General features: G+C 44.7%; 3 protein-coding genes across 3 annotated transcripts; 2 read left to right on the top strand and 1 right to left on the bottom strand.

The window, feature by feature from the left end:
• Nucleotides 1-4,180: 4,180 nt before the first annotated feature.
• On the bottom strand, nucleotides 4,181-9,757 carry LOC308288696 (tyrosine-protein phosphatase non-receptor type 23-like; the record flags this gene model as incomplete). Its single annotated transcript, XM_080730166.1, has 2 exons — nucleotides 4,181-6,337; nucleotides 6,830-9,757. The coding sequence occupies 2 exons, from the start codon at nucleotides 9,755-9,757 to the stop codon at nucleotides 4,181-4,183; spliced, it is 5,085 nt and encodes a 1,694-aa protein (XP_080586292.1).
• Nucleotides 9,758-14,987: 5,230 nt separating this feature from the next.
• LOC308287922 (5-demethoxyubiquinone hydroxylase, mitochondrial-like) lies at nucleotides 14,988-15,548 on the top strand (the record flags this gene model as incomplete). Its single annotated transcript, XM_080729256.1, has 1 exon — nucleotides 14,988-15,548. Exon 1 carries the CDS (start codon nucleotides 15,036-15,038, stop codon nucleotides 15,546-15,548), a length of 513 nt encoding a protein of 170 aa, XP_080585382.1. The 5' UTR covers nucleotides 14,988-15,035.
• A 3,958-nt stretch (nucleotides 15,549-19,506) lies between these two features.
• On the top strand, nucleotides 19,507-20,625 carry LOC308288695 (farnesyl pyrophosphate synthase-like; the record flags this gene model as incomplete). Its single annotated transcript, XM_080730165.1, has 1 exon — nucleotides 19,507-20,625. One exon carries the CDS (start codon nucleotides 19,507-19,509, stop codon nucleotides 20,623-20,625), a length of 1,119 nt encoding a protein of 372 aa, XP_080586291.1.
• Between the last annotated feature and the right edge of the window lie 7,145 nt (nucleotides 20,626-27,770).

Below are 27,770 nucleotides of genomic sequence, written 5' to 3'. Positions count from 1 at the left end.
TGTGGTAGCAGCAGTGTATCATTGACTGAGGCTGGTGAGAGTGATAACTCTGTATACTATACTGTATATAGCCTGCGGTCGGCCATAGTACAGGCATATTCCTAATTTAAACACGTCGTCCGCAAATTTTGCAAGGCCGAAATAGCGGATCTGCTACATCGGCTCCCACACTGCTAACCCAAAGCCTGAAGGTCATCCTGCAGACAGCCATGGAGTGTGATGAACCCAGTCCCCCTGGTGCTAGAAAATGCTCTCTCTCACTCTGGATAGAAACATGACTGAAAAGTTATAGAACAGAGAGAAATGGAGGCAGGAGAAACAGAAGAGATTTAGCTTGAAGCTAGTTGAGAAAGATATTCTGACTGTGTGTACATGTGTGAACACGCACACACATGCAGGCGCACACACAGGCGCCCAGAAAGCTGGAATTAAAGAGCCGTGATGGCTAGCTTCCAGGCTGGATGGGAATAAGAATGAATGAGGTACCACTGCCTGGAACTTTGGCCAGCAGCATCAGGACCTGGGGGAGAGGGAGAAGGTTGCTGGGAGAGGCTGGAGCATGAATAGTGACAATGCTGGAAGGAGAGAGTGGCCTGGCCAAGAGCAGATTAACTATAGCTGTCGCCTAGAGCCTCACTGCTCTACCTCTCACCACCCAAGACATGAAAGGGGAGAAGGTGATCTGTAGCACAGGTTCTCAAAGTGGGGGTCGTAGCCAATTGGAAAGTAATAGGAAACACACACACACACACACACACACACACACACACACACACACACACACACACACACACACACACACACACACACACACACACACACACACACACACACACACACACACACACACACACACACACACACACCAAACCAAACCAAACCAAACCAAGTAAGTAGGCCTATAGACTGCACCGGTCAACAAAGTATATGGTTTAACATCACAGCGGAAGTCTGGTGTGAAAATAGAATAGCCTACCTTATCTGTCCTGCCCCCACGTCGTCTTCTGTGGTACTATTTTGGGAGAGATTTTGAAGCTGGCTGCTATATGACGAAGCTGTCATTCCCTAATGACAATCTGCTTAACAGCGGAGAGTACGACACACACACACACACACACACACACACACACACACACACACACACACACACACACACACACACGCACACACACGCTCATGCACACACACACACACACACACACACACGCTCATGCATGCACGCTGCACGCACACAGGGCAGTCAGCCCACAAGCAGTTGGGTCAGTGGCTGACTTATGGTGTTATCTTTTTAAATTGGCCTCTCTAGTGTGTCTGATAAATCAACACATAGGTCATTAAATGGCTCATTATCCTCCTAATATGATTCATGGACAGTGGAGGAGGTGGTGACGGTGTTGGTGGGGGGTCACGACACGCTGTACCAATATACGATGTTGAGAGTCACGTCTGATTTATGGTCTGACAGCCTTGGATGTCTGCTGCGCTGGTCAGCCAGGCTGTTCAATACAACGGAGGCAGTGTTGGGCAAGTTAAAATTAATATACAAAACTTTACTTGTTACTAGAGTACTTCCATCAGTGAGTGTTTGTTAACTTATTACTAGGAAGGCGCATGTCAAGTGTTTCAGATTGACCACTTCTTTTTCTTTTTGTATGGATTCTTTTGTTCCTCTGAAACCTCTGGTCTGTCCAAATTGCTGTTTCGGATGCTGTATGTCCGACTTATGCTCGAGACATATTTCTGGTGACGGACACAGACAGATACACAGAGACCCCTTAAATTGTACAGTATATAGATGTAGCTGAGAGTATTAACAATAGAACACATGTTCTTTTTTATATTTAATAATAATACAGGTAAAGCGCTCGTGTACGCAATGTATTGTCAACTTCTTAAAATAATGGCCTACATTTATATTTTTACCTATATCCTTATTGAAAAGATCATGCTATTCCTGTCCCAGTACTATAATGGCCTATGTCAAGAGAGTGACCTACCTACCGTAGGCCATTTTTGTTGCCTACGTCACATTGCCTATAAGTCTGGAGTAAGTCAGTTACTCCATTGATACAGAACTCGGCTGCTAGATTGCTCACCAACACGAAAAAAAAAAAAAAAAAAAAACTGGCTGCTCTGCTCCAGGTGCGATTTAAAAATGTTGCTTATCAATGCCCTACAAAGTCCTGCATGGGCTGGCCCCTACTGGATATGGTGCCCCTGCTGTGAGTCAGGGCACATCCTTAGGTCCTCAGATAAGGCCCTTTTAAAATTCTAACCTGGTAACCCTTTTCCGCCTGGGCACCCAGGATGTGAAATGCACTGTCGGTGCAATTACGGTTAGCACCATCCCTGCCTCAGTTTAAGTCACTTCACTTCTTAAAACATAACTTTACACCAAATGTTTTTCATAATTGTTCTTTTTTATGTTGATGTTTGTGTATCAAATTGTTTTATGCTTAGTTTTTTGCTTTGCCGTATGTTGTTTTTTAACCTTGCTTGCTCTGTGCAGCACTTTGTAACTTTGTTTTGAAAAGTGCTATACAAATACAATCCATTATCATTGTCATTATATACAGTAAACCTTGCTCATAAGAACCTTTCTTTTCTCTTTTATTACTCAGCATGTATACACTGGAGAAACAATGTGGATTCAACCTATGACGTTGACACAGTTCCGTCATCCTTTCCCAAACTCTACCAAGTTGATGCAACAGACATGACAGACGTTGCATCAATATCCTATATTAATTCCCAATGCAGCTACACCCAAATATGGAGTGTCTAATCTCAATGCGTAGTCATGGTATCAGCCACAAACAAATAAATCAACTCTAGCCTATATACAGGTACTGTATGAGCACAAAAGGGGGCATGCCCACTTGCCCAGATCCGGTTGTCTAGAGCCACAGATCCGACCACTATGTCTATACTGTATATGGAACATTTTAGAATGAGCTTCTGGTTAAGTGTTGCAGAGCTAGAGTTTGCCAAGTTAATAAAAAACAATGTGAATAGCTTAACTGGGCACACGCTAATGAGGCTCCAGAGCTGAAGCTATATTTACAGTATGTTATGAAATAAAATTATATATATGATAAAATAAAAAGAATAAAACTAAAACAGACATGTTAACCTTTGTGTTAAAGCTTTATTATACACCCTGTATAAAGGGTATGCGCGTGACATCATCATCATCATACCCGGAAGTTATGCGGGAACGCCTACTGAGCGGCAAAAAACTACTTTCTGGCCTTGACAGCACATACATCCAAACAGTCCTATCTGATCGCATTAAACTATGTTAAACAACTTTAAACTCACTTTGCCACTCACTTTGCAATCGATTTCCCATTCACTTTATGCATATAACCTCTATATATAACATGTACATAACACCGACATGTGACATAGCTCTGTTTACACAATACTGTACCCCCTCCAACTGTATTATGTTCCCCTTTTTAACTGTTTTTATTATCTTACATTTCTGAGCGGTGTAAACCGCTCCTATAAGTGGCTGTGCGTGTGTCTGTAGCCTTTTTCCTCAGCGTTTTGCCATAGTAAAATGTGTGTGCGTAGCATCATGTTTGTCTAGTGATGTCATATGTCGTATGTCTGTAGCCTTTTTCCTCAGCGTTCTGCCATAGCAAAATGTGTGTGTGTCCGTAGCTGTGCGTGTGTCCGTAGCCTTTTTCCTCAGCGTTTTGCCATAGTAAAATGTGTGTGCGTAGCATCATGTTTGTCTAGTGATGTCATATGTCGTATGTCTGTAGCCTTTTTCCTCAGCGTTTTGCCATAGCAAAATGTGTGTGTAGCATAGCCTGTACATCCTAGACTTAAATCCTAGTCTGAAGATGCTATGCAAGCATGACCACCGCTCACTTCACATTGGGTGTGATTTTTACACTTGCTTTGGCAATGTAAGTATGTTTTATCATGCCAATAAAGCTTCTTTGCATTAAAAAAAAGTTTTAATGGGAAACCCATTCAATTGTTGTATTATTTAATTTGAAGATCATTTGCGGGAATTCTCTTATGCACCTCTCGCTTTGTATGTGGGCAAATATCTTAAGTTCCTTATATGCAATCACATGCTAATGACCTAGTGCTGTTATCTAAGGGCTGGTTTGATGCTGGGTAATAGGAGAGAAATGCAAAAAGATAGTCAATGTTAGCCGACTCAGTTCTGGTTGAGACCCCAGAGTGGGTCCAGGGTGTTGAGTGGGTCGTCTCCTCTATCCTGACCCTGTCGACCGTGGCCTTCAGCCGGATCCAAGAAGCTCTGCTTAGTAACCCGTCTCCCTGTGCCCCTTTCCTCCATGGAGAAAGCTTCAGGTGTCAGGGAGGCCAGCAGCTCCAGGGATGTAGAAACCGGCGCAAAGGAGAGATGAGATGGATTGACGTTGGGCAATGCCTTCGGGATCGGCTGGTGGCTGGTTGAAGGGGAAGATGGTGGGGTGGCCTGATGCATGTCAAAGGGTGGTGGGGGATACTTTTTCGTTGGGGAAAGGAAAAGTGATGAGCTGGAGGAGGGGGGCTGGGCTTCTGCAGGCGATGAGGGGTCCTGGGCTGGCTGGAAGTCCCCTAAGAGAGACAGGTCAGGAGGCATGGTGGAGAACTGTTCCTCCAGGCCACAAGGTGCACCAACATCTGTGGCAAGATCTGTAGCATCAGGGGGGCGGATGCCAAGCTTAGCAACGGTGGCTTGGATGCAGCTGATAGGCATGTCTCCTCCGAGGACAATATCCTGCTGTGACTCCAGTCTGGAGTAAGGCTTTGTAGCTGCAGAGTTGACAGTCTTGCTGCAGGGGGGGACATTAGTTACACCATGACGCTGGAGGACCTGCTCTGCATGCTTCAGAACAGCCTCATAGCAGAACTTTAGGTGGAGCTTTTCTTGCAGCATGTGTTTCCTTTGCTGTCTCATCTTCTTCACCAGAAGAGGCAGGTCTGTCATTCCATTTCCAGCCTCCAGCTCCTGCAAGGCTGTGTACAGTAGGCAGAAGGCCCCGGTGCGTCCCACACCTGAGATGCAGTGCACCACGATGGGTGTGTTTAAGGGTCTCTGGTGGAGGTAGTGTCCATGAACCTTCTGAATGAACTGTAGCAGGTCGTCTTTACTGTCAGGTATACCTAGTTCAGGCCAAGAGGTAAACTGGAGATGGATGACGGTGTGTTTCAGGCTCTGGTCATCATACTGAAGGCTGATGATGCGCTCCACGAGGGTGGGTGTAGTCTTCTGTGTAGTCAGGGTGAGTGTGATCAGTCCCTGAGAGAGCTGCTGGCCGCACTCTGTCGGAAAGTAGCGCGGAACATTTTCGTTGTCCAGTTCCTGTTCAGACACCAGCATGACCACCAGTGACACCTTCTGTTCGTACACCATCAACCAGAAGTCGGCTGCCGTGTTAGTGAGAGGAGCCTGTGTGGTGATGAGTCGTGGGCAGTAAGGCGACAGCTCCTCCACATAGCTGGCATTGATGTAGTCATCTTTGCCTAAGTGCAGCACTACACGGTTGATGTCATAGGGCATGATGTCTTGGTGACGGTTCTTCATGGTGTAGCAGCGGGCGATTGCTATGGACAGCTGCTGGGCATCTTTCTCCTGCTGGTCATGAAGCTCTTTCCAACAGGCGTCCAACACAGACAGACCTCCCTCATATTTCGAGGGGTGCTCAAGGGATTCTACCTGGGCCCGGTAACATTCTAGTTCATCATGGAGGTGGGCAACTCGCTCAGGGTCTTGGTAGGGGTCACTCTGGATTAATAAGATGTCCTTACTCTTCTTGCGATGGTCCCCATCCTGAGAGTCAGCTTTGGTGGGTTGGAGGACGTTGGAGGGGGCCTTGGCACCTCTAGGTTGGCTTTCAGAACCAGAGAGGAGGTCATCTGTACTGGTATTGTGGTGCAGGAATTGGGAGATGGAAGGAGAGAAAGCAGGAGCAGAGGTGAATGGAGGTGAAGCTGCACCTCCTGGGGTGGGATCTGGACAGGGGTTCTGCTGAGAGGTCAGTCCCAGAGAGGCCAGAGCAGAAGAGGATGAGGAAGGGATGGTGTGAGGTGGTTGGGCCACTGGGGGACCTCCAGGAGAGGACCAAATGTGGTGTAAAGGAGAGACCTGTGGACCATGTGTGCACATGGTGGTAGATTGCTGTGGAGCTCCTGGTGGACTGCTAGTCCCTGGGGCAGCAGAGTTCATGGTGGAGACTGGGGGCTGCTGTGGATAGGCCATGGGTAGAAGAGCCTGAGGATGCAGTTGGGCCTGAGGGGCTAGTGGGTGCTGAGGAATCAGAAGTGACCCTACTGGGTAATCCTTTGCAGCTGACCGTAGAAGCTGAGTCTGGGGTTGACAAAACATTTGCATTGGCTGTTGGGTTATGGGTGGTATGATGGTTTCACCAGGATGGAGGTTATGTGGTGACAGTGAGTGTGACTGCATTTTTATCACAGAACTCCATGGCAGATGTCCCTGACTGCTAGGGCCAATATGAGGCTTTTGTGGAAGCAGGGCAAGTCTTTTCACCCATCTAGTCTGCAATGGCTGATTAGATGTTATGTGAGAATTATGTGAGAAGACTGGGGAGAACACTTGATTTGTGGGTGGCACTGGCTGTCTGGGACCAGGTGCCAATTTCCTTTCTCGAATAGTTTGGTTTGTAGTATGCAGAGATACAGTTGGTATGCCCAGAGAAGTGGGAGGTATTTGAGGGTGGACAATGTGTGATAACACCTGGCCCTGAGGTGGCCTTGTCATGGAGCCTGGCATTGTGTGGGGATAATGCATGGGGTAGCATTGTTGTGTCAGATAGCCTTTAGACTGTAAAATAGTTACATGTTGAGGATGTGGTTGAGGTTGACCAGGGAATGTTTTCTGATACTGGGGAAGTGTGGAGCCCTGTTGGGCCTGGATAGGGGTTCGAGGAGCATCCTGGTATCCCTGGGGTGGCTGTTGTTCTGTGGGTTGGGGGTACTGTTGCTGCAGTTGGGGTGAGGGGCCTGGGCCTTGTATGAGCACCCCTGCTGGCATGAGGGATGGGGGATATGCTGGCATCGGTGGTGGTACAATGTATCCGGAGGAGGCTGCAGGTGGCACAGGAAGGAGAGGAGATGGAGTGTAGCTGGGATTATAGGTCTGGATGGTATCAACTGTAGTGGTGGAGGGTCTGACAGGAGCAAACCCCACTATTCCAGTTTGAGGGGCTTGAGCAGTTGACACTGGTTCCTGGGATAAAGTTTGTGGAGACACCTGAGCGGGTATCTGGCGGGGCAACTGGAGCAAGGGTGTATGGGGTAGGGCCCAAGTAGGAAATGGAGCAATTTGTGAAGGTAGATTGGCAGGAAAACGATGGCCATGGACACTATTCCTTGGTGCACTAGGCCAGGGAAGAGATGTGTTGATGCCCAGGCTGGCACCAGGGGATAGGAAGGTCTGTGGGTTGGCTAGACGAGCACCAGTGGTTGAAAGGGAGGGGGATTCAAGGGGGAGGTTGTGAATCTCCTTGGGAAAGTGTCCTTCCTCCAGTGTCTGGATGGCTGCATTGAGATGTGCCAACTCTGGGTCGTCCTTGCTGAAGCAGATTGAGTCTTCATCTGAGCCCTTGAACTGCACTGGGGGCTTGGCCCTGATGGACCGTGGTGAAGGCTTTTTCTGTGCATCCCTGTCCAGGATAGCTTTCCGTTTCTCCGTTCTGGTTGTACAGAGTGTTTTGGCTTTCTGCAGTAGGCACACTGCCTTGGCCTCGAGGTCTTCATAGAACTCCTTACCTTCCTGCGATGTTTTCATCAGGTCATCGTAGGATTCATAAGAGGCCACCAGTGTCTGGACGGTGGTGTTCCACTGCTGCTTTGTCCGACACAGGCCTTTGCGGACTGAAGCAAACTTGACATTTGTCTCAGTCATGGCCACCAGGATGTTCTCCTGGGCTGCCAGGTTCTGGTCGATGTACAACTTCACTTGGTCATACTTTTTCAGCTGCTCCTCAAAGACATGCTTTATGTCAGCTCGTTCAGTGGTGACCAGTTTAGAAGTGATGTCATCCTGCTGGATGAGTCCACGGAGCTGTTTCTCCAGTGAACACCTCTGATCTCTCATTTCCTGCACCTTCCCCAGGATTCGCTTAATGCTTTGGATTCCGGTTACCTCCTCTTCAGTGAGCTGTGGCTTGGGGAGGGCATCTCTCAGTCTATCCAGTGGTCCTCGAAGCAGATGGAGGTTGCTGATGTGAAGGTTCATGGCACGGTGGAGCTCTGTATTGGTGAAGCTGGCCTTGTTGTGAGCCTCCATGTACTTCTCCAGGTCCCTGCGGATCTCAGCCAGAGCTTCAGCCTTTGCTGGCAGGTGCATTTCTGCTTGCACATTAGCCTCACCTTCTGTCAGCACATCCTGGATCTCCTTCAGGACGGCCTCCACATTGGTGAAGACACTTGAGAGGACTTTCATGGACTGGATCAGGCTATTGGAAGTGTCTGGCCTGACACTGAGAGCAGCACACTTTTCCATCAAAACAGTTGGTATTTGGTTGTACTTGTCCAGGTTGACTTCTGACTCTAGCTCAAGCCCCAGTGATTCCATGAATTGCTCTAGGGTGTCATTCTTGCTTTCTATCTTGGCCATCATGTCACGTAGCAGCTTTGCCTTCTCTTCACTGTAAAGAGAGGAAGCCTCATGGACTACCATGGGCACTAGCTTGGCAAACAGGTCAGGTCCTGTGACACTGGGATCAGTAGGGTTGACTGGCAGGGCCTTCACCAGGCGGGCACGTTTGACTGAGCCCAGTGTCTCCAAAGAAGGAACTGTCTCATGATAGATGAAGTCATTGTCTTTTTTAGCAGAGTTGAACTTGCTCTCAATAACATCCATGGAAACTCTCAAGGCCTCGTGAACAATATCAGGCTGACCCTTAGCCAGTTTGATGGCTTCATAGAGTTTGCTCAAAGAACTTTGCAGGTAGGACAACCGCTCTCCATGGTTCTGCTGTTCCTCAGCTTGTTTCCCCATGTGGAGATGTGCAATAGCAGCAAAGTAATAGACCTTCATGTGGACTAATTTCTTCCAGCCCTTCTGGCTTTTGCCCAGGATGGAGGCAGTCTCTGTGTTCTGCAGGGCCCTGCACGCTTCCTTATAGTAATCCATCAACTGGGCACTGATGCGCGCCACCAGGAAGCTATTTGTGTTACCCAACATGCACTTCTCCAGAAGACACTCCTGGGCCTGGCCCAGCATGAGACTGATGTTTAGCTTAAGGATCTGATCACTCATATCCACGCTGAAGTTGTGGCTAAAGTGGTCTCTTAGGTAAGTGAAAGCCCCAGCCGAGCATTGAAAGTGTGTGCATGAAACCTTCATGCCCTCCTCAGACACCCTAGGATCCATAGCCCCCAACATGGAATGCAGAGCTCCTATGTTGTACAGGATACAGGCTTGCTCATAGTTGATGTCATCATGGGTTACTGTCTTTCCAGAGATCTCTTTCCATGAAACTGGCACAGCAGCCTCCTGGCCCGGTCCCAGAGGCACACGGCTTTGTAGGTAATGCAGTTGACCAAAGTACTTCCTCAGTGTGTTGCATCCCTTAGAATCCCTGGTCACATTCACCGCACTCTGTCTTAGTGCTTTCAGTTCATTCAGCTGCTCATTATAATTGTCTGGATTCTCCCCATAATTCTTTAGGATAAACCGATGGACGGACGGGTTAAACTGGAACTCCCCAGCCTCTTTCAGATTAAAATGGAACATCGGCAGGTGGGGAACTGCCTCCATTGCGTCTAAGGCACTGACCTATACAAAGTCTTCACTAGTGTCAATCTTATCAGACCAGCATCTGTATAAGTGTTTCTGCCCAAAATCTTCAAACAATTGTGTCATGTTCCAATTTATGCTTTGACCGACGTCAGTTACCTATGACATATCTATGAATCGTGACTCCATATTTGGTATTCAATCTGTTCTGCTTACCTACACTTACCATTATTATAGATAGGCCTACACATAAGGGACGTTTTTGTAAAATAGAAAACAAGGGAAAGCTGTGAGTTCTTTAGTGATGCAGTGTGAAGGTCTGTCTGTCTGATTGATGGTTAATTCCCAGATGAAGTCCCAACTGACTGTACATGTACAGTATGACGCCATCATTTGACAGTAGACGTGAAATGTGCAGAGTTCTGTGAGTGCGCTCGTGTGAGTGTGTGTGAGTGTGAGTGTGAGTGTGAGAGTGTGTGTGTGTGTGTGTGTGTGTGTGTGTGTGTGTGTGTGTGTCTGTGTGTGTGTCTGTGTGCGTGCACACATGTGCGTGCGTGTATGTTCACTGGCGGAACAAGTCAGAACGGTAAGCAAGCCACAATGATCGGGCCCCCCAACCGCCGCCGGCTGTGGCAGACTCTGCCTTTATGCCATATTTATATACAATAATACAGCAACCCAAAAGAGTTACAGACCACTATTTGACTGGCACACATAGCCTATACATACACAATAGTAGTAGCATATACAGTTTTATACACGACTGCATGAGCACACAAGCGCACAGCAATGCATCAGATCTTATGCAACCAAATTACGCACGGTGAAGGCGCAGCCGCACACACACGCACGCACGCACGCACGCACGCACGCACGCACGCACGCACGCACGCACGCACACACACACACACACACACACACACACACACACACACACACACACACACACACACACACACGCGCGCACCACATTATTCTGTTGATACAGGCTTTGAGCTGCAGGATAGAGAGAGGCTAGAAAAGAGAGTACTAACTCCTAACAGCTGACCTGTTCAGGCAATAATGTGGCTACCACCGTTTAACGCCTTGCTTGCTTGTGTATCGCTGCCTGTCTCGTTTGAAAGTGTCTGTGGCATATTTTAATTGATACAAAACGTTTTGAATGTGCACGGCTCCACAGCAGCCATCACTACACGTCTCACTACACGTCAACAACATACTGTCTGTGAAGATAGAAGCATCTGTCTTCTCTTCCTGTTGTCCTTCACAATAAAGTGTCCCCCTTTACTTCCCAATGCACAACATTTTACCCAGGTTAATATAACAGGAAATAGGTGTAACAGAGGCAGCGCGATACAGAAAGGGGGCCCAAATGCGAGATAGGAGGACTATGACGGACGGTCAGTCGGATTGATGGTCATTTGGACTGAGACTGACCGGAAGTCGAAGGCTTGACGGCCGGGGCCCAGGAGTCCTGGGCCGGTAAGCGGCCGCTTATCCAGCTTACCCGGTATCTCCACCCCTGTGTCTGTTTGTGTCAGTGCCTACAGTATCTATTTTGTGTGTGGCGTCAGCCACGCTGAGGATGGATTTACAGTGATGAAAAACCAAATGAGTACAATACAAACCCTCCGGTGAGTTTTGTTCCAAAGCCCTTTGGGACACAAAATATGTATGTTCACTGAAACCTCATCTTTAAGAAACGCCTTGCTTTAGTCCTTGCTCAGCTAAATTCTCTTTCTCACTCCACAAATCCATGAAAAACCATAGATGTGATGGAAAGAACAGAATAACATGGCTCTGAGTGGATCTGCGGTGAGGTACAACAGCTCTGTGCTTGGAAATACCCTTACAGGAGCTCTCTGCTTAGAGATGTATGTCTTCCCTCTCTGGAACCATTGTAAGATCATCCTTTAAGAGGAGAGGAGAGGAGAGGAGAGGAGAGGAGAGGAGAGGAGAGGAGAGGAGAGGAGAGGAGTGTATTGACCATATTCAAGGTCAATAGGGGAGGAGAGGAGAGGAGTTGAGGGGCGGGGCGGGGCGGGCGGGTGAAGTGAAATGGGGAGAGGAGGACTTATTCACATAACTGACTATAACACTACATAATATACATTCAAAATTCACACACCTGTGCATGGTATACATGGTGGAATACATGGAGTTCCGTGCTCATGTGGATATATTATATACTGTGCTCATTCAGACACCCATACAAACATGCAAAGCCAGACGTAGGGGCGGTTAATATCCAGGGCTGTATTGCGACCTGTTATAGCGCCACCATGAGGCTTTGAAACATTTCAAAACAGGCCCCCAATTTTTTTAAGAACCCGGAATCTGAACACGACGCACGTGCATATCCTCTTGTATGGGGATTCTGTCAGTGACGTTAGTTATCTCCATACATAAAGATACGTGCTCACACGGACACTCATGGGCATTCATACGGACACTGACGTCGCTTATCTCTGTGATCATATGGACATTCCGTGCTCATACGGACATTCCGTGCTCATACGGACATTCCGTGCTCATACCGTGCTCATACGGACATTCCGTGCTCAACTGCTCATACATACCGGTACATACATACACACACAGCCAGATGTAGGATCGGTTAGAACTGCTCCAAAATCTGACAGATACAGAGATACAGAGAAAAGGTGTACCAATGTGTGTTGGAAAAATAACCTGCAAGAATTGTAGCACCTTTTATTTTTTGGCAAAAACTGGTCTCATGGTTGCACTATAACCATGCCTATTAAAAAACATTATATAATAATAATAAAACAAAATCTTTCTTCCTTTTTTTCCTTGGCCTATACTGGGAGTGTGCATGCAAGGTTTCACGCCGATCGGTCCAGCTGTGCCCGAGATTAGCTGCTCGCAGACGACCAGACAGACAGAAAGACAAACTCACAGGAGCGTAAACATAATCCCCTGCCTTTAGCCATTCTGTACTGTAGGGGATAACAACAACGGTAACCATTTTTGGGGCCCTGCTCAACACTCTGCCAATCTCAAGTCGAGCCTCTTTATATATTTAGATAGACCCCTAGGTCTATGCTTTGGGGCTTAGCACCCTATACCCATGCTGTCATCAAATATCTCTTCTAATGCATCCATTACTCTGAGCCTCACTTCTAACTCTGAATATCAAGTGGATCTCTGCTGTAGGAGGCAGGAATAGAGACTAATGACCAAGACTCTGCAGCCAGTTTGCCAGAATGTGTTTTAGTAGAAAAGCATCAATCACAATAGACTCTTTGTCTCCTGTAGTGAATGTCCCCTTCATAGATGTGCATCATTTAAAAACCACAGTGGTGTCAATGTGGGCTTTTCATCTTAGTAAGAGGTAGATGAGAGCACTCGCCGCAGCCATGTCTGGCAAACAGTAATGTTCAAGACAACCATACAGAACGTGTTTAGAGCAGAGAAAACAATTCGAAACTAGAAGCAGTGCTCTTCCGAGCACAGGTCTCCACCAGGCCGTGCGTCCTGGTGGTGCTACTGTATAATAGGCCAATGTAAAAAGGGTGGCATATGTTCTTCACCTTAGATCTTTCATGGCAATCGGACGCTGCATGCATGATTTCAAGCATTGTGTTCCAAAAATGTGTTTTGCTAAAGTCTACCTGCTGGTGGCGCTATAACAGAACAATGTTAAAAAGGTAGCATTTGTTCCTTGACCTAGTGCGAATATGTGTGGCAAATGTCACGGTAATCGCAAGCTGCGTTGATGATTTGAGGCATTTTGTTCAAAAACGGAGCAATCCTGCAAACTTTGGAAGCTAATATTAGCCAATCAGGATGGAATATGAAATATGAGACGGATCGTACTTGATCACATGACTATAGAGATACTGTGTACCGATTTGCATGATTTTTGTATAAAATCTCAAGGAGTAATATCCAAAAATGTGTTTTACATAAGTCGGCCCAAAGGTGGCGCTATAAAAGGCTGATGTGAAAAATGCAGGGCAAAGGTTTATCCTTAGCCTCTAGGGAGTGCGCTTACAAAGTTTGAAACTGATCGGTGGAGTTATAGGTAAAACCACAAATCGGGCTGTTATAGCGCCACCATGAGGCTGATAAAAAAATAAATAAGTGGCATTTCTTCCTCGGCCTAGTGGGAACGTGTGTGCGCGATTTCATGATAATTGCACTTTGCATTTGTGATTTGAGGCATTTTGTTCAAAATGGCTCAATCCCACAAACTTTGGAAGCCAATCTTAGCCAATCAGGATGGAATATGCAAAATCAGACAGATCCGTGTCGATCACATGACTGTCGAGATATTGCCTACCGATTTGTAGGATTTTTGGACAAAATCTGTAAGAGTAGTGCACAGAAATGTGTTTAGCAAACATCGGCCACTAGTTGGCGCTAGAAAAGGCCCATTTGAAAAATTTAGGCCAGAGGTTCTAGATTGGCATCCAGGGAATGTGTGTGCTCACTTTGGCAGCGACCGGGCCAACGGCGACTGAGATTTGACGCTCACAAACTGCGAGGACGCACGGACGGACGCACGGACGGACGGACGGACGCACGGACGGAGAGGAAAACATACTCTCCCTCAGCCTTCGGCTGGTGGAGACAATGAACATACAGTAATGCTTAACATTGTAATCAATGTACCAATAAAGGTTCCAGCAATATGTGTGCATTCACACTCGCGTGCATTTCTGTTTCTTGACATGTCCAAATATGAAGATGAGTGATGTCACTGTACTGATTTCATACAGTAGACTGGCCTCCAAGTACTCTGACAAACAGGTACTGACATCATAGTACTGATGTCATAGATGACTGCCATCATAAACTAGCCTCCAAGTACTTGATAACCTTGGAACAGTTGGAAGAGACATAACTGAAAGCCGGGCAGTCTTAAGTCTAATCATGGACTCAAGGAATTGTGGGAAACTAGTCCACAGTCTGGAAAAATGTATTGACATAGACTTTACTGTTAGCTATGCTTCCCCTCAACATGCAGAACCACAATATATCAATCTAATGTAATTAGCAGAATACTCCGTTTCTGTCTGGCTGTCCCTTTTGCTCATATATGGAGATCACATGTCATGTCATTCAGTAGCTGACTGACATCATCATGACTGATTGACAAGACATTATGCTTTCTAATATGTAGAGTTGCACAAGTAGGTTGCCCTGCAAGAGTGGATGCAAAATGTCAATTCTATCAGTAATACGTCAACATTCGAAATTCAGAGGTCACATCTTGATGAGTTTGCGGGGTTATAGTGTGCTTCCACCCCCTCGAGACAGTGAAGAGAAGTCAATGTTGGACAGAATGTTACGGGTGGACCATGCTGGTGAATATGGTGCAAACCGTATTTACGCTGGCCAGATGGCAGTGTTGGGAAGATCTCAAATGGGACCTCTTATCCAGCACATGTGGGATCAAGAAAAGAAACATCTCGCAAAATTCAATGAAATCCTGGGTGAGAACAGAGTTCGTCCCACATTATTATTACCTCTCTGGAACATCACTGGGTTTTTCTTAGGTGCATCCACAGCCCTGCTGGGAAAGAATGCGGCCATGGCATGCACTGTGGCTGTAGAGGAGAGCATCTCTGAGCACTACAACAGCCAGATAAGAGCTCTGTTGAAGCAAGACCCTGACAGATACAGTGAACTCCTCAAATTATTAAAGGAATTCCGAGATGAGGAGCTGGAACATCATGATATAGGATTGGAGCACAATGCTGAATCTGTACCTGGATACTGGCTAATAAAGAATGCAATACAGCTTGGTTGCAGAGTCGCAATATATGTATCTGAACGTGTTTAATTGTGAATTGATGTGATCTCCAGATCTACACAGTGTAGATACTGTGGCTCAGGTGGCTCTGCCCAAGTGCATTGTGGTAGTTTTCCCAGGCCGCTGGAAGGGAAGGTGATGACGACCGTGTCGTTGAAGAACGGCCCATACAAGGAGATATGCGCGGGTGTCGTGTCTGATACCTTTGTACAGGTGCGTTTCATTTTTTTTTTTTTTTGAGCCCCGTTCTGTCCATGACGTCACATGTTAGCCAAAACATGCCATGTGTTTGCACTGCTCACTTCGCACTGGTGTGATTTTTTATGATAATCATTAAGATATATATGGTTTGACTAATTTGATTTATAGAGGGACACATTTCCACGACTACAAAGACGAAATGGAAATGGAGAGGAGACATGCACTTTACTCCTGGATAATTTTCTACACTTCCATTGCTGTATGATGTAAGCATTTGAAAATTGTGTGAGTCAGCAGTCTGTCTAGAGAGACTACTCAGTTAACTGCAATTCCTCCCATTTCTTCATCAGATATGATGGGTTGTCATACATCTTACCTGCATGCCATTGCCATCTCTACTTGACATGACACCATTGCACATGATGCTTCCCCATCCAACTAATACAGTGGTTTGCTGACGCTGCAATATAATACACTGGTGGATGAAGGTATATTTCAAACTGCAACAGGCAAAATGAAATTGCAAAACCTTGAGGAGCGGAACAGACCTAAAGAGACGGAATTACTGCGTCTTGAAAACAAGCTGAAGAGATGATGGGAAAGACAGGCGAGGAATGTGAACCTTGCAGGAGTTGCAGCTCAAGTTATCAGCAGCTGTGTAACCAATGTTCTGGAGAGCTGCAACACATAGCTCAACCTACCACAGTTCAGAGGATGTGAGGAAACTGTGGACTTGAAGCCACTTTTGATGTTCTCAATAGTAAGAACCCTCTGGGAAAGGGCTAAACATCACATACAGTACATAAACAATTGCAGAAGAAATCCTGCTTAAAGCAATAAAAAAATATAAATAAAAAACATTGCCATTTGCAGCACAATACACAATATCTTTTCTGCCATTATTGTACAGATGCCCAGAGCCCAATGCCATTGCCTCCTCACATAAAAGGAAATCAATATTACATTGAGCTTTTATTTTAGTCAATCGGAGCATGTGGTGGATTTATCAACAGTTCAACTGCAAGACAATTAGCAGCTGCATACGAAGGTCTTCTGGTTAAGCAACAAGTGAAGACAGGAACAGGTAATTGTCTCGTCTTGAGACTAAACCAACATATTGGAGGCAACACTGCATCTGAAAACACCACATGGGTTATTTGACAAGACTGTTTAGTACAGTACGATCTGTTTGACCATGAATACCATCTCTGTCCAAATGTTGATTCTGTCTCTGAATTCAAGGAGGCTGCGCTATCAGCTACATTGCTAGATGAAGGAAAATTATCAATGTGTGCCCCAGCAGTGAAGCACTGACATCTGCATCCCTATCTCCCCTTGAAGATTTGTGGAGGTTTGCAGTAACCATCACTGGTAATAACTGCTGTGTGCACAGAATCAGAGCATTGCTTTCAAATAGTTTAGAGAGCAAACTCTGATAAGCTCCCCCAGGGACATGGCTTAACATCCAGCCATTGTCAATCAAGTTGAAGACAGCTATGCACTTGGCTTGGCACTCCTGCATCTGCTGCAAAATTAGGATTCACCCTTTGGCAAGATTGGACACGGGGAAGGTAACAAAATAACTAGTACTGTAGGTTTCTAGGGTGCTGCATTGCTATCCGCTATCAAGCCAGGCTCTTTAGTAGACTGGTAACGTACACGCCTTGTTAATATGGTTGGTAAAAGAGGATTAGCCATTTAGGGGATAGGTTCAGTGATTAGTGTGGGGGGGTTAATGTTAAAATGGCAACAACAACACAATTATATATACAGTATTTTTTTTTACAAACAATGGCTTTTAACGTCCCTATGGTGTGTGTGTGTGTGTGTGTGTGTGTGTGTGTGTGTGTGTGTGTGTGTGTGTGTGTGTGTGTGTGTGTGCGTGTGCGCGCGCGCAAGTGTGCGTGTGTGTGTGTGTGTGTGTGTGTGTGTGTGTGTGTGTACGTGTGTGTGTGTGTGTGTGTGTGTGTGTGTGTGAGCACGTGCGTGCGTGTATGTTTCCTTCATGAACCGAAACATACATCAATATAGGCAGGACAGAAATGGGTTGTGTGTTCTCCACTGCAAGCTGGTATTATGTTTTTCTGCTACACGGACATAAATGGGTTAGAGTAGTTGCTGATAGAAAATGGGTTAATGTACGTCTCTGTTAAAAACTAAGACAGAAGTAGGTTAGCTCTTTATTGTGATTCTACACACTTTCAAATATCACTAGGTCACATCAACTACACACAGAGTAGTGGATGACAATATCTGATGTGATTTTGCTGATGCAGGTAAAGGTAAGTTTGGTTTAACTGCTGGTGCACTGTCTACCAGGCCTACAGTATGTACCTATTTGGGGGGAGGGGGGGGGGGGGCAACAAGCATATCCACATGCAACGCATCAAGGTGTGAGCTTGTAGATCGTCAAGTCACTGAACCCCTAACTGCTCCTGGCAAGTACAGTAGGTTGGCACCTTGCATGGGTGACGCAGACATAAATGTGTTAAGCAGGGGTGCGGTGCTGCCGGAATGCACCGGAACCACTGCTTTCTTTCTCTAAATGAGTAAATACAATGATCAGTTTGCATAATTAAACCTGTTGAAATTCATATACAAATGTTTTAATTATATGTTACCTACAGTAGTTCAGGACATGTTCGTGCCACCTTCTGGAAAAGGGAATTACAAGTATGCACATAGCGTATAGAACTCAATGCAAGGGCCAAATGTATCATATTAAAATTTGTTTATGTTGATTGATCATGTATTGTGAACAATTTGAAATGAAAGACTTCCCGATCGGGCAATTATCAATTCAGGCTACGTACACACGAAGGACGATACACTGAGTCATTTCCAAAACATTTACTGTACATACGGAATCATCTGAAGAAAAGTCTATGTCCTCATGAAAACACTGAGAACGCTACAAAACCACTGCAGTATATATGCCAGGCCTGTTAGTGGCACTGTAAAGCTGCCACAAAGCACCAAATAGAGATAAGGAGAGAGCGATGTGGAAGGAGCTATACTATTGCGCTCAGTTGCAGGAACGCAAAGATGATCGGGGCAACCATTTTTGTTGTTGGTGGGGTGTGGGGGGGCTCAGTGTACGCGAGGTTCCGCCGTAACGTAATTATTTCAGGAAATATGCATATTATTTGGTTGTACACACGGAGACGCGAAGGCGACATCTTCAAATGTATTCACTCTGGGAAAGGTGTGATGTTTTGTTGTTTTCCCCTCAATCTATCAGTTGTGGGCTGCCTTGACTGAGCCAAGGCTATAAAGAAAGAGCAATCAGATACCGGTACATCACATTGTGCCTTCTTCCTTCATGCTGGGATGCAACTGGATCAGTTTGATGGAATGCATTGACTGTGACTACACATTTACTCCTCGCTGCGTGTTGGGAATGACATGATGATGTCAGATTTAAGAATTTTTAGTGTGTTCATTCGAACCACGGTGCATATGGTGGACATGACGTACTTCACACTGGGCTCCCTCGGGTCCTTAGAGATGCACATGGCGAGTTTGAATGTGATCGGTTGTGAAGGTCATGGATACACACATGCATGCAGAGATTTGTGAAAATATGTCATATTTATGACATCAGGGATTTCCATATATGGGGATCTGTGGATTTATAGATACGAATGACTTCACACCGGGCACTGCGCTTCCTTGGTTTCTCAGCAACACATACCAGAACTTGTCATTTATTGCTCTGTTCTCACTTTTATTCAGAGAGCAGATTCACCAAAACCTTCGAACACTGTTCTGTTCATTTCCAGTGCTCATGGGTGACGGAACTAAGACCTCCTCATGTGCCTACTCTCTGCAGGGGGACAGCGTCTCTGATGGGACTCTCAGTGAAAAGGCTCTGCTGTCAGACCCTCAACTGTTCCAAGATCAGTTTGACGAGGTGGTCATAGAACTCACAGAGAGAGACATGACTGACCCTGCTTTAGCCGAAGTTCTGACCCGTCTGAGAGAGGTTTTGGTGTACAATGCCCCCGGAGGCAAGAGGAACCGAGGCCTGTCTGTGATTGGCTCATTAAGGAAGCTTGTCCCACCCACCCAGCTTACCCAGGATGCTGTGCAGAGGGCTCTGCTGGTTGGCTGGTGTATAGAGCTCCTCCAGGCGTTTTTCCTGGTGGCTGATGACATCATGGACAAGTCTGTGACCCGTAGGGGACAGCCCTGCTGGTACAAAAAGGATGGTATTGGTCTGGATGCCATCAATGATTTATTTTTGCTGGAGCACTCCATTTACAGGCTGCTGAGGAGACACTGCAGGGAGCAGCACTACTATGTTCACCTTCTGGAGCTGTTCACAGAGACCTCCTTCAAGACAGCGTTGGGCCAATCCTTGGACCTGATGACTGCTCCCCCTGGTCAAATAGACCTCACCAGGTTCACTATGGAGAGGTATAAAGCTATTGCCAAATACAAGACTGCCTTCTACTCTTTCTACCTGCCGGTAGCTGTAGCCATGTATATGGCAGGAATAGAGAGTGAAGAGGAGCACAACAACGCCAAACACATCCTGCTGGAGATGGGCGAGTTCTTCCAGATACAGGACGACTACCTGGACTGTTACGGAGACCCAGCTGTTACTGGGAAGATCGGGATGGACATCCAGGATAATAAATGCAGCTGCCTGGTGGTCACAGCCCTGGGGGTGATGACTCCAGACCAGAGAGTAGAGCTGGAGGCGTGTTATGGTCGCCATGATGATGCCAGCGTGGCAAAGGTGAAGTGTTTGTACAGCAAGCTGCAGATGTCGTCTCTCTACCACAAACATGAAGAGGAGAGTTACCAACGGCTGCAGAATCTTATCGCTCAACACGCCCAAAACCTTCCTCATGACGTCTTCCTCGACTTTGCTAAGAAAATCTACAAGAGGAACAAGTGATGGGAAGATTGTAGATGTCTTTTTGGAAGTCGCAACCCCCTATTTGAGCGCTCCTTGTGTGTGTGTGTGTGTGTGTGTGTGTGTGTGTGTGTGTGTGTGTGTGTGTGTCCATCCATCCGTATGTCTGTCCCGCAGAGCTTGGCATTGGCCAAGCTTCGCGGGACGCTTAATGAAACTGGAAAAGCAGTTCCTGCAGAAATTATTCAGAAATTATAAAAAAAGGAAAGAGAAAAGTACAAGCAATAATAACTGCACAAAGCAGAACATGTTGAAGTTTGTTTCAAAGAATGTGGAAATAAAGAAGAACGAGTTCAAAAAGGGAGCACGCACATCCAAAACACAGTGATACCAGGTGCTGGGCAAAAAATACGTACTCCCAGGAGTAGTTTTTGGAGCGGTGAAAGCGCTCCCAATAGACAGGTATGTCCGTGGGTATGTCCCTGGGTGGGTGGCTGGGTGGCTGGGTGGCTGGCTGGCTGGCCGTGTCCGTAGCCTGGCAATACCTTGAGTGGCCACACACAACACACTAGTTAAAGGAGGGGCGCTGTTTTGTGCAGGCCAGGCACACTCACCACTCACTCACAGGCACAGTTTACAGTTTACAGTTTAGGCATTTAGCAACACACACAGGGTATAGCTGCTCAGATTCACCGCTCCACTTCGAACCGAGGTTTGATTTTTATTTATAAAATCAGCGTGACAACGTTTCGACCCCTCTCGGAGTCTTCATCAGGTTTAAGTGAACAGCAGAGTAGGCTAGCCAGTTAAATAACCGGAAAGAGGACACATTAATGACATGCGCAACAGCTGGGGTGATCCACTTAAAGGAAACACCCACCAGATCTGTATATGAAGTTAACACAGTGCAGTGTTAAAAATTGACAAGATCTTGAGCAGTTGAAAAGGCTATTAGCCTGTAATTAAATAATCTACCAGAACTAATTCTGGTTAAAGCTATAAAAAGTAGCTAGTAAGATACCATGTATACAATACAGTGTCCCTCAATAAGCGCCTAACAAAAAGACCAAAAGAAAAATAAACAGTATACAAAAAGTACTCAAAATAGTAAGGGCAATAATGCTGGACTATAACAACAAATAAATATTTACAAAAATCACAATAGTACACAAAGATAACAGCATACAAACCAAAATAGCAGTAAATGAACAAACAAAAAGGGTAACAGAAAAGGTTTAACATCGAACTCTTCATTGAGTCCACAGGGGGACATAGTATTGAGTGTGTAGATGTAGTATGCTTCTCGTTGGAGGAGGAGACGGTTGTGATTCTACTTTTTCAATCCCCCAATAACGGAACGAGGTGATGCTATGGCCATATTTTTTGAAATGTGCTGCCACTGGATTACGTTCATCCACACATCTAATATTGCTCCTGTGTTCGCTGATTCTAGTGCGGAGAGCTCTGTTAGTCTTGCCTATATACAGTAGGCAAGCCCACAGGGGCACTTGATAAGATAAACTACAAAAGTTGTAGAGCATGTAATGGTACCTCGTATAGCCACCTCTTTTCCGTTATGTGGATGTGTGAAATATTTGCATCTGGTGGTATAACCACACTGTGCACAGTTTGAGCATTTAAAATTGCCCTGAGGAATGTCAGATAAAAAGTTAGAGTTAGAGCTGGGTTTCGTGTATGAATGGACCAGTAGGTCTCTCAGATTAGGGGGGCGTCTGAACACCAATTTAGGAGGTTCCTTGAAAACCTGCTTAAGTCTGGGATCAGATTGGACTATGTGCCAGTGTTTGAGCAGGATTTTCCTTAACTTAAAGCCCATGGGTGAATACCTAGTGACACACAAAGGTGAATTATTCCTCTGTTGTTGTCGTGTAGTGGGTTTCAAACATTCCTCCTGTGACACAGCCTCAAACCGTTGAGAAGCGATATTAATCCATTCTGTATTGTAACCCCGTGCCTGGAATCTGTTTGTGAGATCATCAGCTTGTCTCTTGTAGTGCTCATCTGAGCTGCACACCCTCCTGGCCCTATGAAATTGGCTAATAGGGAGACTTTTAATAAGGTGTCTAGGGTGAAAACTATCCCCACGAAGTAAAGTGTTTCTATCAGTGGGTTTCCTATAGAGATCTGTCTGCACCCAGACATCCAAAAAACTAATTTTGGTGTCACTAAAATCAAGGGTAAATTTAAGATGATCGTTACATGAATTCAGGTACTGGTTATTTAACTGGCTAGCCTACTCTGCTGTTCACTTAGACCTGATGAAGACTCAGAGAGGGGTCGAAACGTTGTCACGCTGATTTTATAAATAAAAAACTACTCCTGGGAGCTTCTATCTAGTGTGCAGACATTCCTCTCCTTTAGAAATAAAGAAGAATACATATAAAGTGGGGACAACTAGTGAGTTCCTGCACAATTAACTAATAAAAGGACTTGTGATTTTTCCTATTCCTGGACATATTCAAATCTTTTGAAAGTTTTTGGATTTGCAAGATAATGTCAACTCTACCTGTCTCTCATCCTGAGTAATGAAAATCTTTCAATGCCTTTACAAACCAATCGGTAGACAGTATCTCTATTTTCTACAGTCATGTGATCAAATGGATCTGTCCAATTTTCCATATTCCATCATGATTGGCTAAGATTGGCTTCCATTTCCAAAGTTTGCAGTATTGGTCCGTTTTGAACAAAATGCCTCAACAGACACACCGCATGCAATTTAGGTGAAATTGTGTACACACAACAAGTCACTAGGCAGAGGAAGAAAAGCCACTTCAAAATGTTCAAATCAGCCTCATATTGGCACTATAACATGCAGGCCGATTCATGTTTTTACCTACAGTATAATTCCACCGTTCAGAGTAAATCTTTGTATGCACACTCCCTAGAGGCCAAGGAAAAACCTTTGCCCTGCATTTGCTCCATTTAAAGCTCCAACAGGAGGCCGACTTATGTCAATTTTTTTTATATAACTCCAGCCAGCGGTGGAGTAGAAGTAAAATTATTGAAAACTAGCCCTTACCCGTTCAAAGATATGAGCTCCGAAATGATGTGCAGTGTGTGGGTTATGGGATGTGCACTGTGCACACAGTATATGAGGGATGGAAAGTAACTTTAACTGGTGCTTGCATGCTAATATGTAGGAGCATCAATGTAAGAAATACCCGTTCCATTTAACAGCTACAGAGATACTGTGTACCGATCTGCATGATTTTTGGACAACATCTGTAACAGGGCCAGAACCCCCCCCCCACCCCACCCCACCCCCCCGTGTGTGTGTGTGGGTTTGTGTGTGATTGTGCATGGCCTGAACAACAGCGCCCCTCCCTTAACATGTGTGGTCACAAAAGGTACTGTAGGCTAAATAGATATAGATACACCATAAAAATGCGAAAATACAGCATATGATTTGTGAAAGTGACAAACGGGCTTCACAGTTATGTCAGGTGTGTTCATATGCTAATGGTGATGCGATTTCAGATCAATTGCTCCAGCCACTGAGGAGAAACGCTGTTTCAGACAGACAGACAGACAGACAGACAGACAGACAGACACTCACTCACTCACTCAGACAGACAGACAGACAGACAGACAGACAGACAGACAGACAGACAGACAGACAGACAGACAGACAGACAGACAGACAGACACTCACTCACTCACTCAGACATTCGCAAAATTATAGTATAGATGGGAAATACTCAAGTAAAGTACAAATACTCAAGATTGTACTTAAGTACAGTACTTAAGTAAATGTAGGCTATAAGTTACAATCTAAGCATGTGTGGTTATTCTGAGCTGAAATATTTAAAAGAAGTCTTCATTAGTATGAACTTTGACCCACTTTGACCGAGTGGCCCAGAGCCTTGTATTAGAGAGAGTCACGCCACTCCGGTTCAGTACAGTACCATACAGTACAGTACATGTTTCCGAAAACAAGCGCTCCCTTACAAGGCATTGTGTACGGAAACACTAATAGCCTCCTGTAGCAAGGGCCCCAGACCCCTGTTGATGACCCATGCACTAGAAGAGCCTCACTACACTGACATGCTCTCTTGTAGTCCTAAAAGCAAAATGAATAATGACGTCCTTCTATATAATAATTCATACGAATTAGCATGCATGGAGAGGTCTTCATTTATCTTAGAATCATGTTTTTGAATGCCTGATGGTAATTTGGTGGCAGGCAGGCCCTTAATTGGCATAGAACAGTGCCTTAGGGCATTGTCACAGTCATCCTTTTAAAGTCAGAACCAGAGCTAGTTAGGCTGTTACATTATATCATTTTGGTTCTACAATAATTATCATAACAGCAAGACAGGGAATGCATAGATTCACACGGACACAACGGACACCCCTGCCTTTTGCTTAGTGCAGTAGGTTTCACCTTGTCTTCCTTTTTGTCGTGTCAGGGGCATCATTTGGGGACCCGGGGCATGTCAATTACCACCCCTAGCAATCACATGCAGATTCAGTTCTTTTATGGATTATTTTCTCTACCTCCTTTTGTTGCAGATTAATCCGATTCGGCACCAAAATGCATCTCAATCCAACCGCCCATCATGACACATGTTATAGATGCATGTTTTCTTGTCTACAACCATACATTCATTAGCCACTTTCAACCTGGCGTCCCGATTTTAGGCGTGTGATTATAGGCAAACATTTATTTTAGAGTAGTTCATCCCAAAAATGACTTATTTAATTACACACCCAATGAAGCCTTGAATTCACAGCGACCTTTTAGTTTTTGTCGCATTCCTAAGCCAATAATTTGATGACGGGGTGGCTACTCAGAAGGAGTCTCCGGAGACTTCGCCGGTCATCAACTTATTGGCGCAAAAACAAAGACAAAAAAATCTCCATTAATTTAAGGCTTCATGGGGCGTGTAATAGAAAATATGTATTTTTTTGTCTGGACTACTTCTTTAATTTTCCAAAATATTTTTTTCTTTTTGTGGAAATAGTGCCTATAATATGGTTCCTGTCTACCAATCTATTATAATCACCACTATCTTACTTTGGGGATTGGACTATGTTTTAATTACCCCTATACCCCTTGTTATAGCTGTAGACACATGCACAGTCACACAGTCCCCCTTCAAACACTTCTGTTTGATATTAAGAAAAATAATGTGAAAGTTTCCTGCAGAGAGCCGGGTGCAAGTTTAGAATTATGGACATCTAATTAAAAACATCAGCTGGAAGTAACTCTTAATTAACAGCATCTCCTCTGTATGTTTTGCCCCACTCTTGTCTGGAATTCTAAGTAGCAACAAATATCTTCATTTTACTGTGTGGCCATTATTCATGGTCTTACATGAAATATTGAAGACCGAGACAGATATATTATCGTATAATGAAGTTACAACTCATTAGTTGCCTGTAATGTTGGTTCTAGGAACTGACTATTATTCTGTGGTTGCATCAGCTAACCGCCTAAAATGTTGGCAATGTTTTTTTTTTTTTTTTTTTTTTTTTTACCATGCATTATGCTCACCATTGTTGATTCTACAACGTGTGTGTGGGCGTTTGGCGTGGGTGATGGCTAATTTAAGCAGTGACACCTGGCCTGAATCCAAACTAATTGGACTCCGAGCTGAGTGTGACTGCACAGGATACATCAGTCATCTCCACACACATTCAGGATAAAGCCTTTGTCATGACACCATGCCCATCTGCTCTGGCTTGTAACATCTTGCAACTTTCTACAACACATGTGTTTGAATCATCTACCTTGTTTGAACCATTTACCTTGTTTGAACCATCTACCAGGTACTGTAGAGGTTCAAACAAAGTAGATGCTACCTTGTTTGAACTTGTTTTAATCATCTACCTTTTTTTTAACCATTCACTCTTTTGAACCATTTACCCTCATTAATACTCATTGACCGGTTGTACCCATAGTCATAGAATGTATTTGTGGACCCCATACTCTGGAACGTTGACAGTTCATCTTTAAAGACAGCATGCACCTGGAGGCTCAGAGTGCAAAAATGCAGATTGAACAGCAGGATACCCACAGCAAAGACCTTCACACTGGGACCAGTTGATCCCATTCCACCACCTCTACACTGATGTATGACTACTGCTGCTTCCTTTTGGCTGGAACCTGCAGTTGATCTTGTTGATTATTGATGATGTCCACTGAACTGCAGGGATGGCATAGCCAGACTAATATCTCTGAGAGCTATGTGTGTGTGTGTGTGTGTGTGTGTGTGTGTGACTGTGTGTGTGTGTGTGTGTGTGTGTGTGTGTGTGTGCGTGTGTGTGTGTGTGTGTGTGTGTGTGTGTGTGTGTGTGTCTATATATATATATATATATATATATATATATATATATATATATATATATATATATATATATATATATATATATAGGCATATATATATATATATATATATATATATATATATATATATACATATATACATATATACATATATATATATATATATATATATATATATATATATATATATATATATATATATAGAGAGAGAGAGAGAGAGAGAGAGAGAGAGAGAGAGAGAGAGAGAGAGAGAGCACTGGCAGATTTGTCTGGTGTCCAGGTTAGGGATGGCAGGAGGGCAGAGAGTGGGGGAAAGACAAGTGTATGATCAAGTATTTTTAAAAAATGTTATAATTAGTTTTCCTGTTCTTTTTTCACATTAACACCACCATTAAATCCTATTGTTTAGTATTACAATGCCATTGGCCACGATATTTGCATATAAATACCCCCCACAGGGGCTGACATTCACACCTCCCAGAGAAGTTGAAATTCCAGCGTCTGGACGAACAACATCTCACTTTTTAACTGAAGCTATTCCTCACTAAAACATAAGTAAAATGCCTGCAATATTGTTTTTCGTGATCATTAGAATGACTAGAACATGTACATGTGTTATTATTGTGAAAAATATCCCCAAAATGCAAATTAGAGCATGATTTATGATTTATGATTTATGGCTATAAAACATTACAAAAGCATTATTAATTTTTAACATTACATTTTCCTGTGATTAGGACTCCTACAACACCATCTGATTTTTTTTTAATTTTTTTGGGCCAGTAGAAATTAATTCGGGCCTTGCAGGGTTAAGTTCCTATACGTTAACAAGGGTGTCATGCAAGCCAAGATACAAATACAGCAGGGTGAAAATTAC

The sequence above is a fragment of the Nannobrachium achirus genome, assembly GCF_963921795.1.
Source record: "Nannobrachium achirus genome assembly, chromosome: 7".
Classification (NCBI taxonomy): Eukaryota; Metazoa; Chordata; class Actinopteri; order Myctophiformes; family Myctophidae; genus Nannobrachium; species Nannobrachium achirus.
This window is presented reverse-complemented; position numbering and strand designations above follow the sequence as displayed.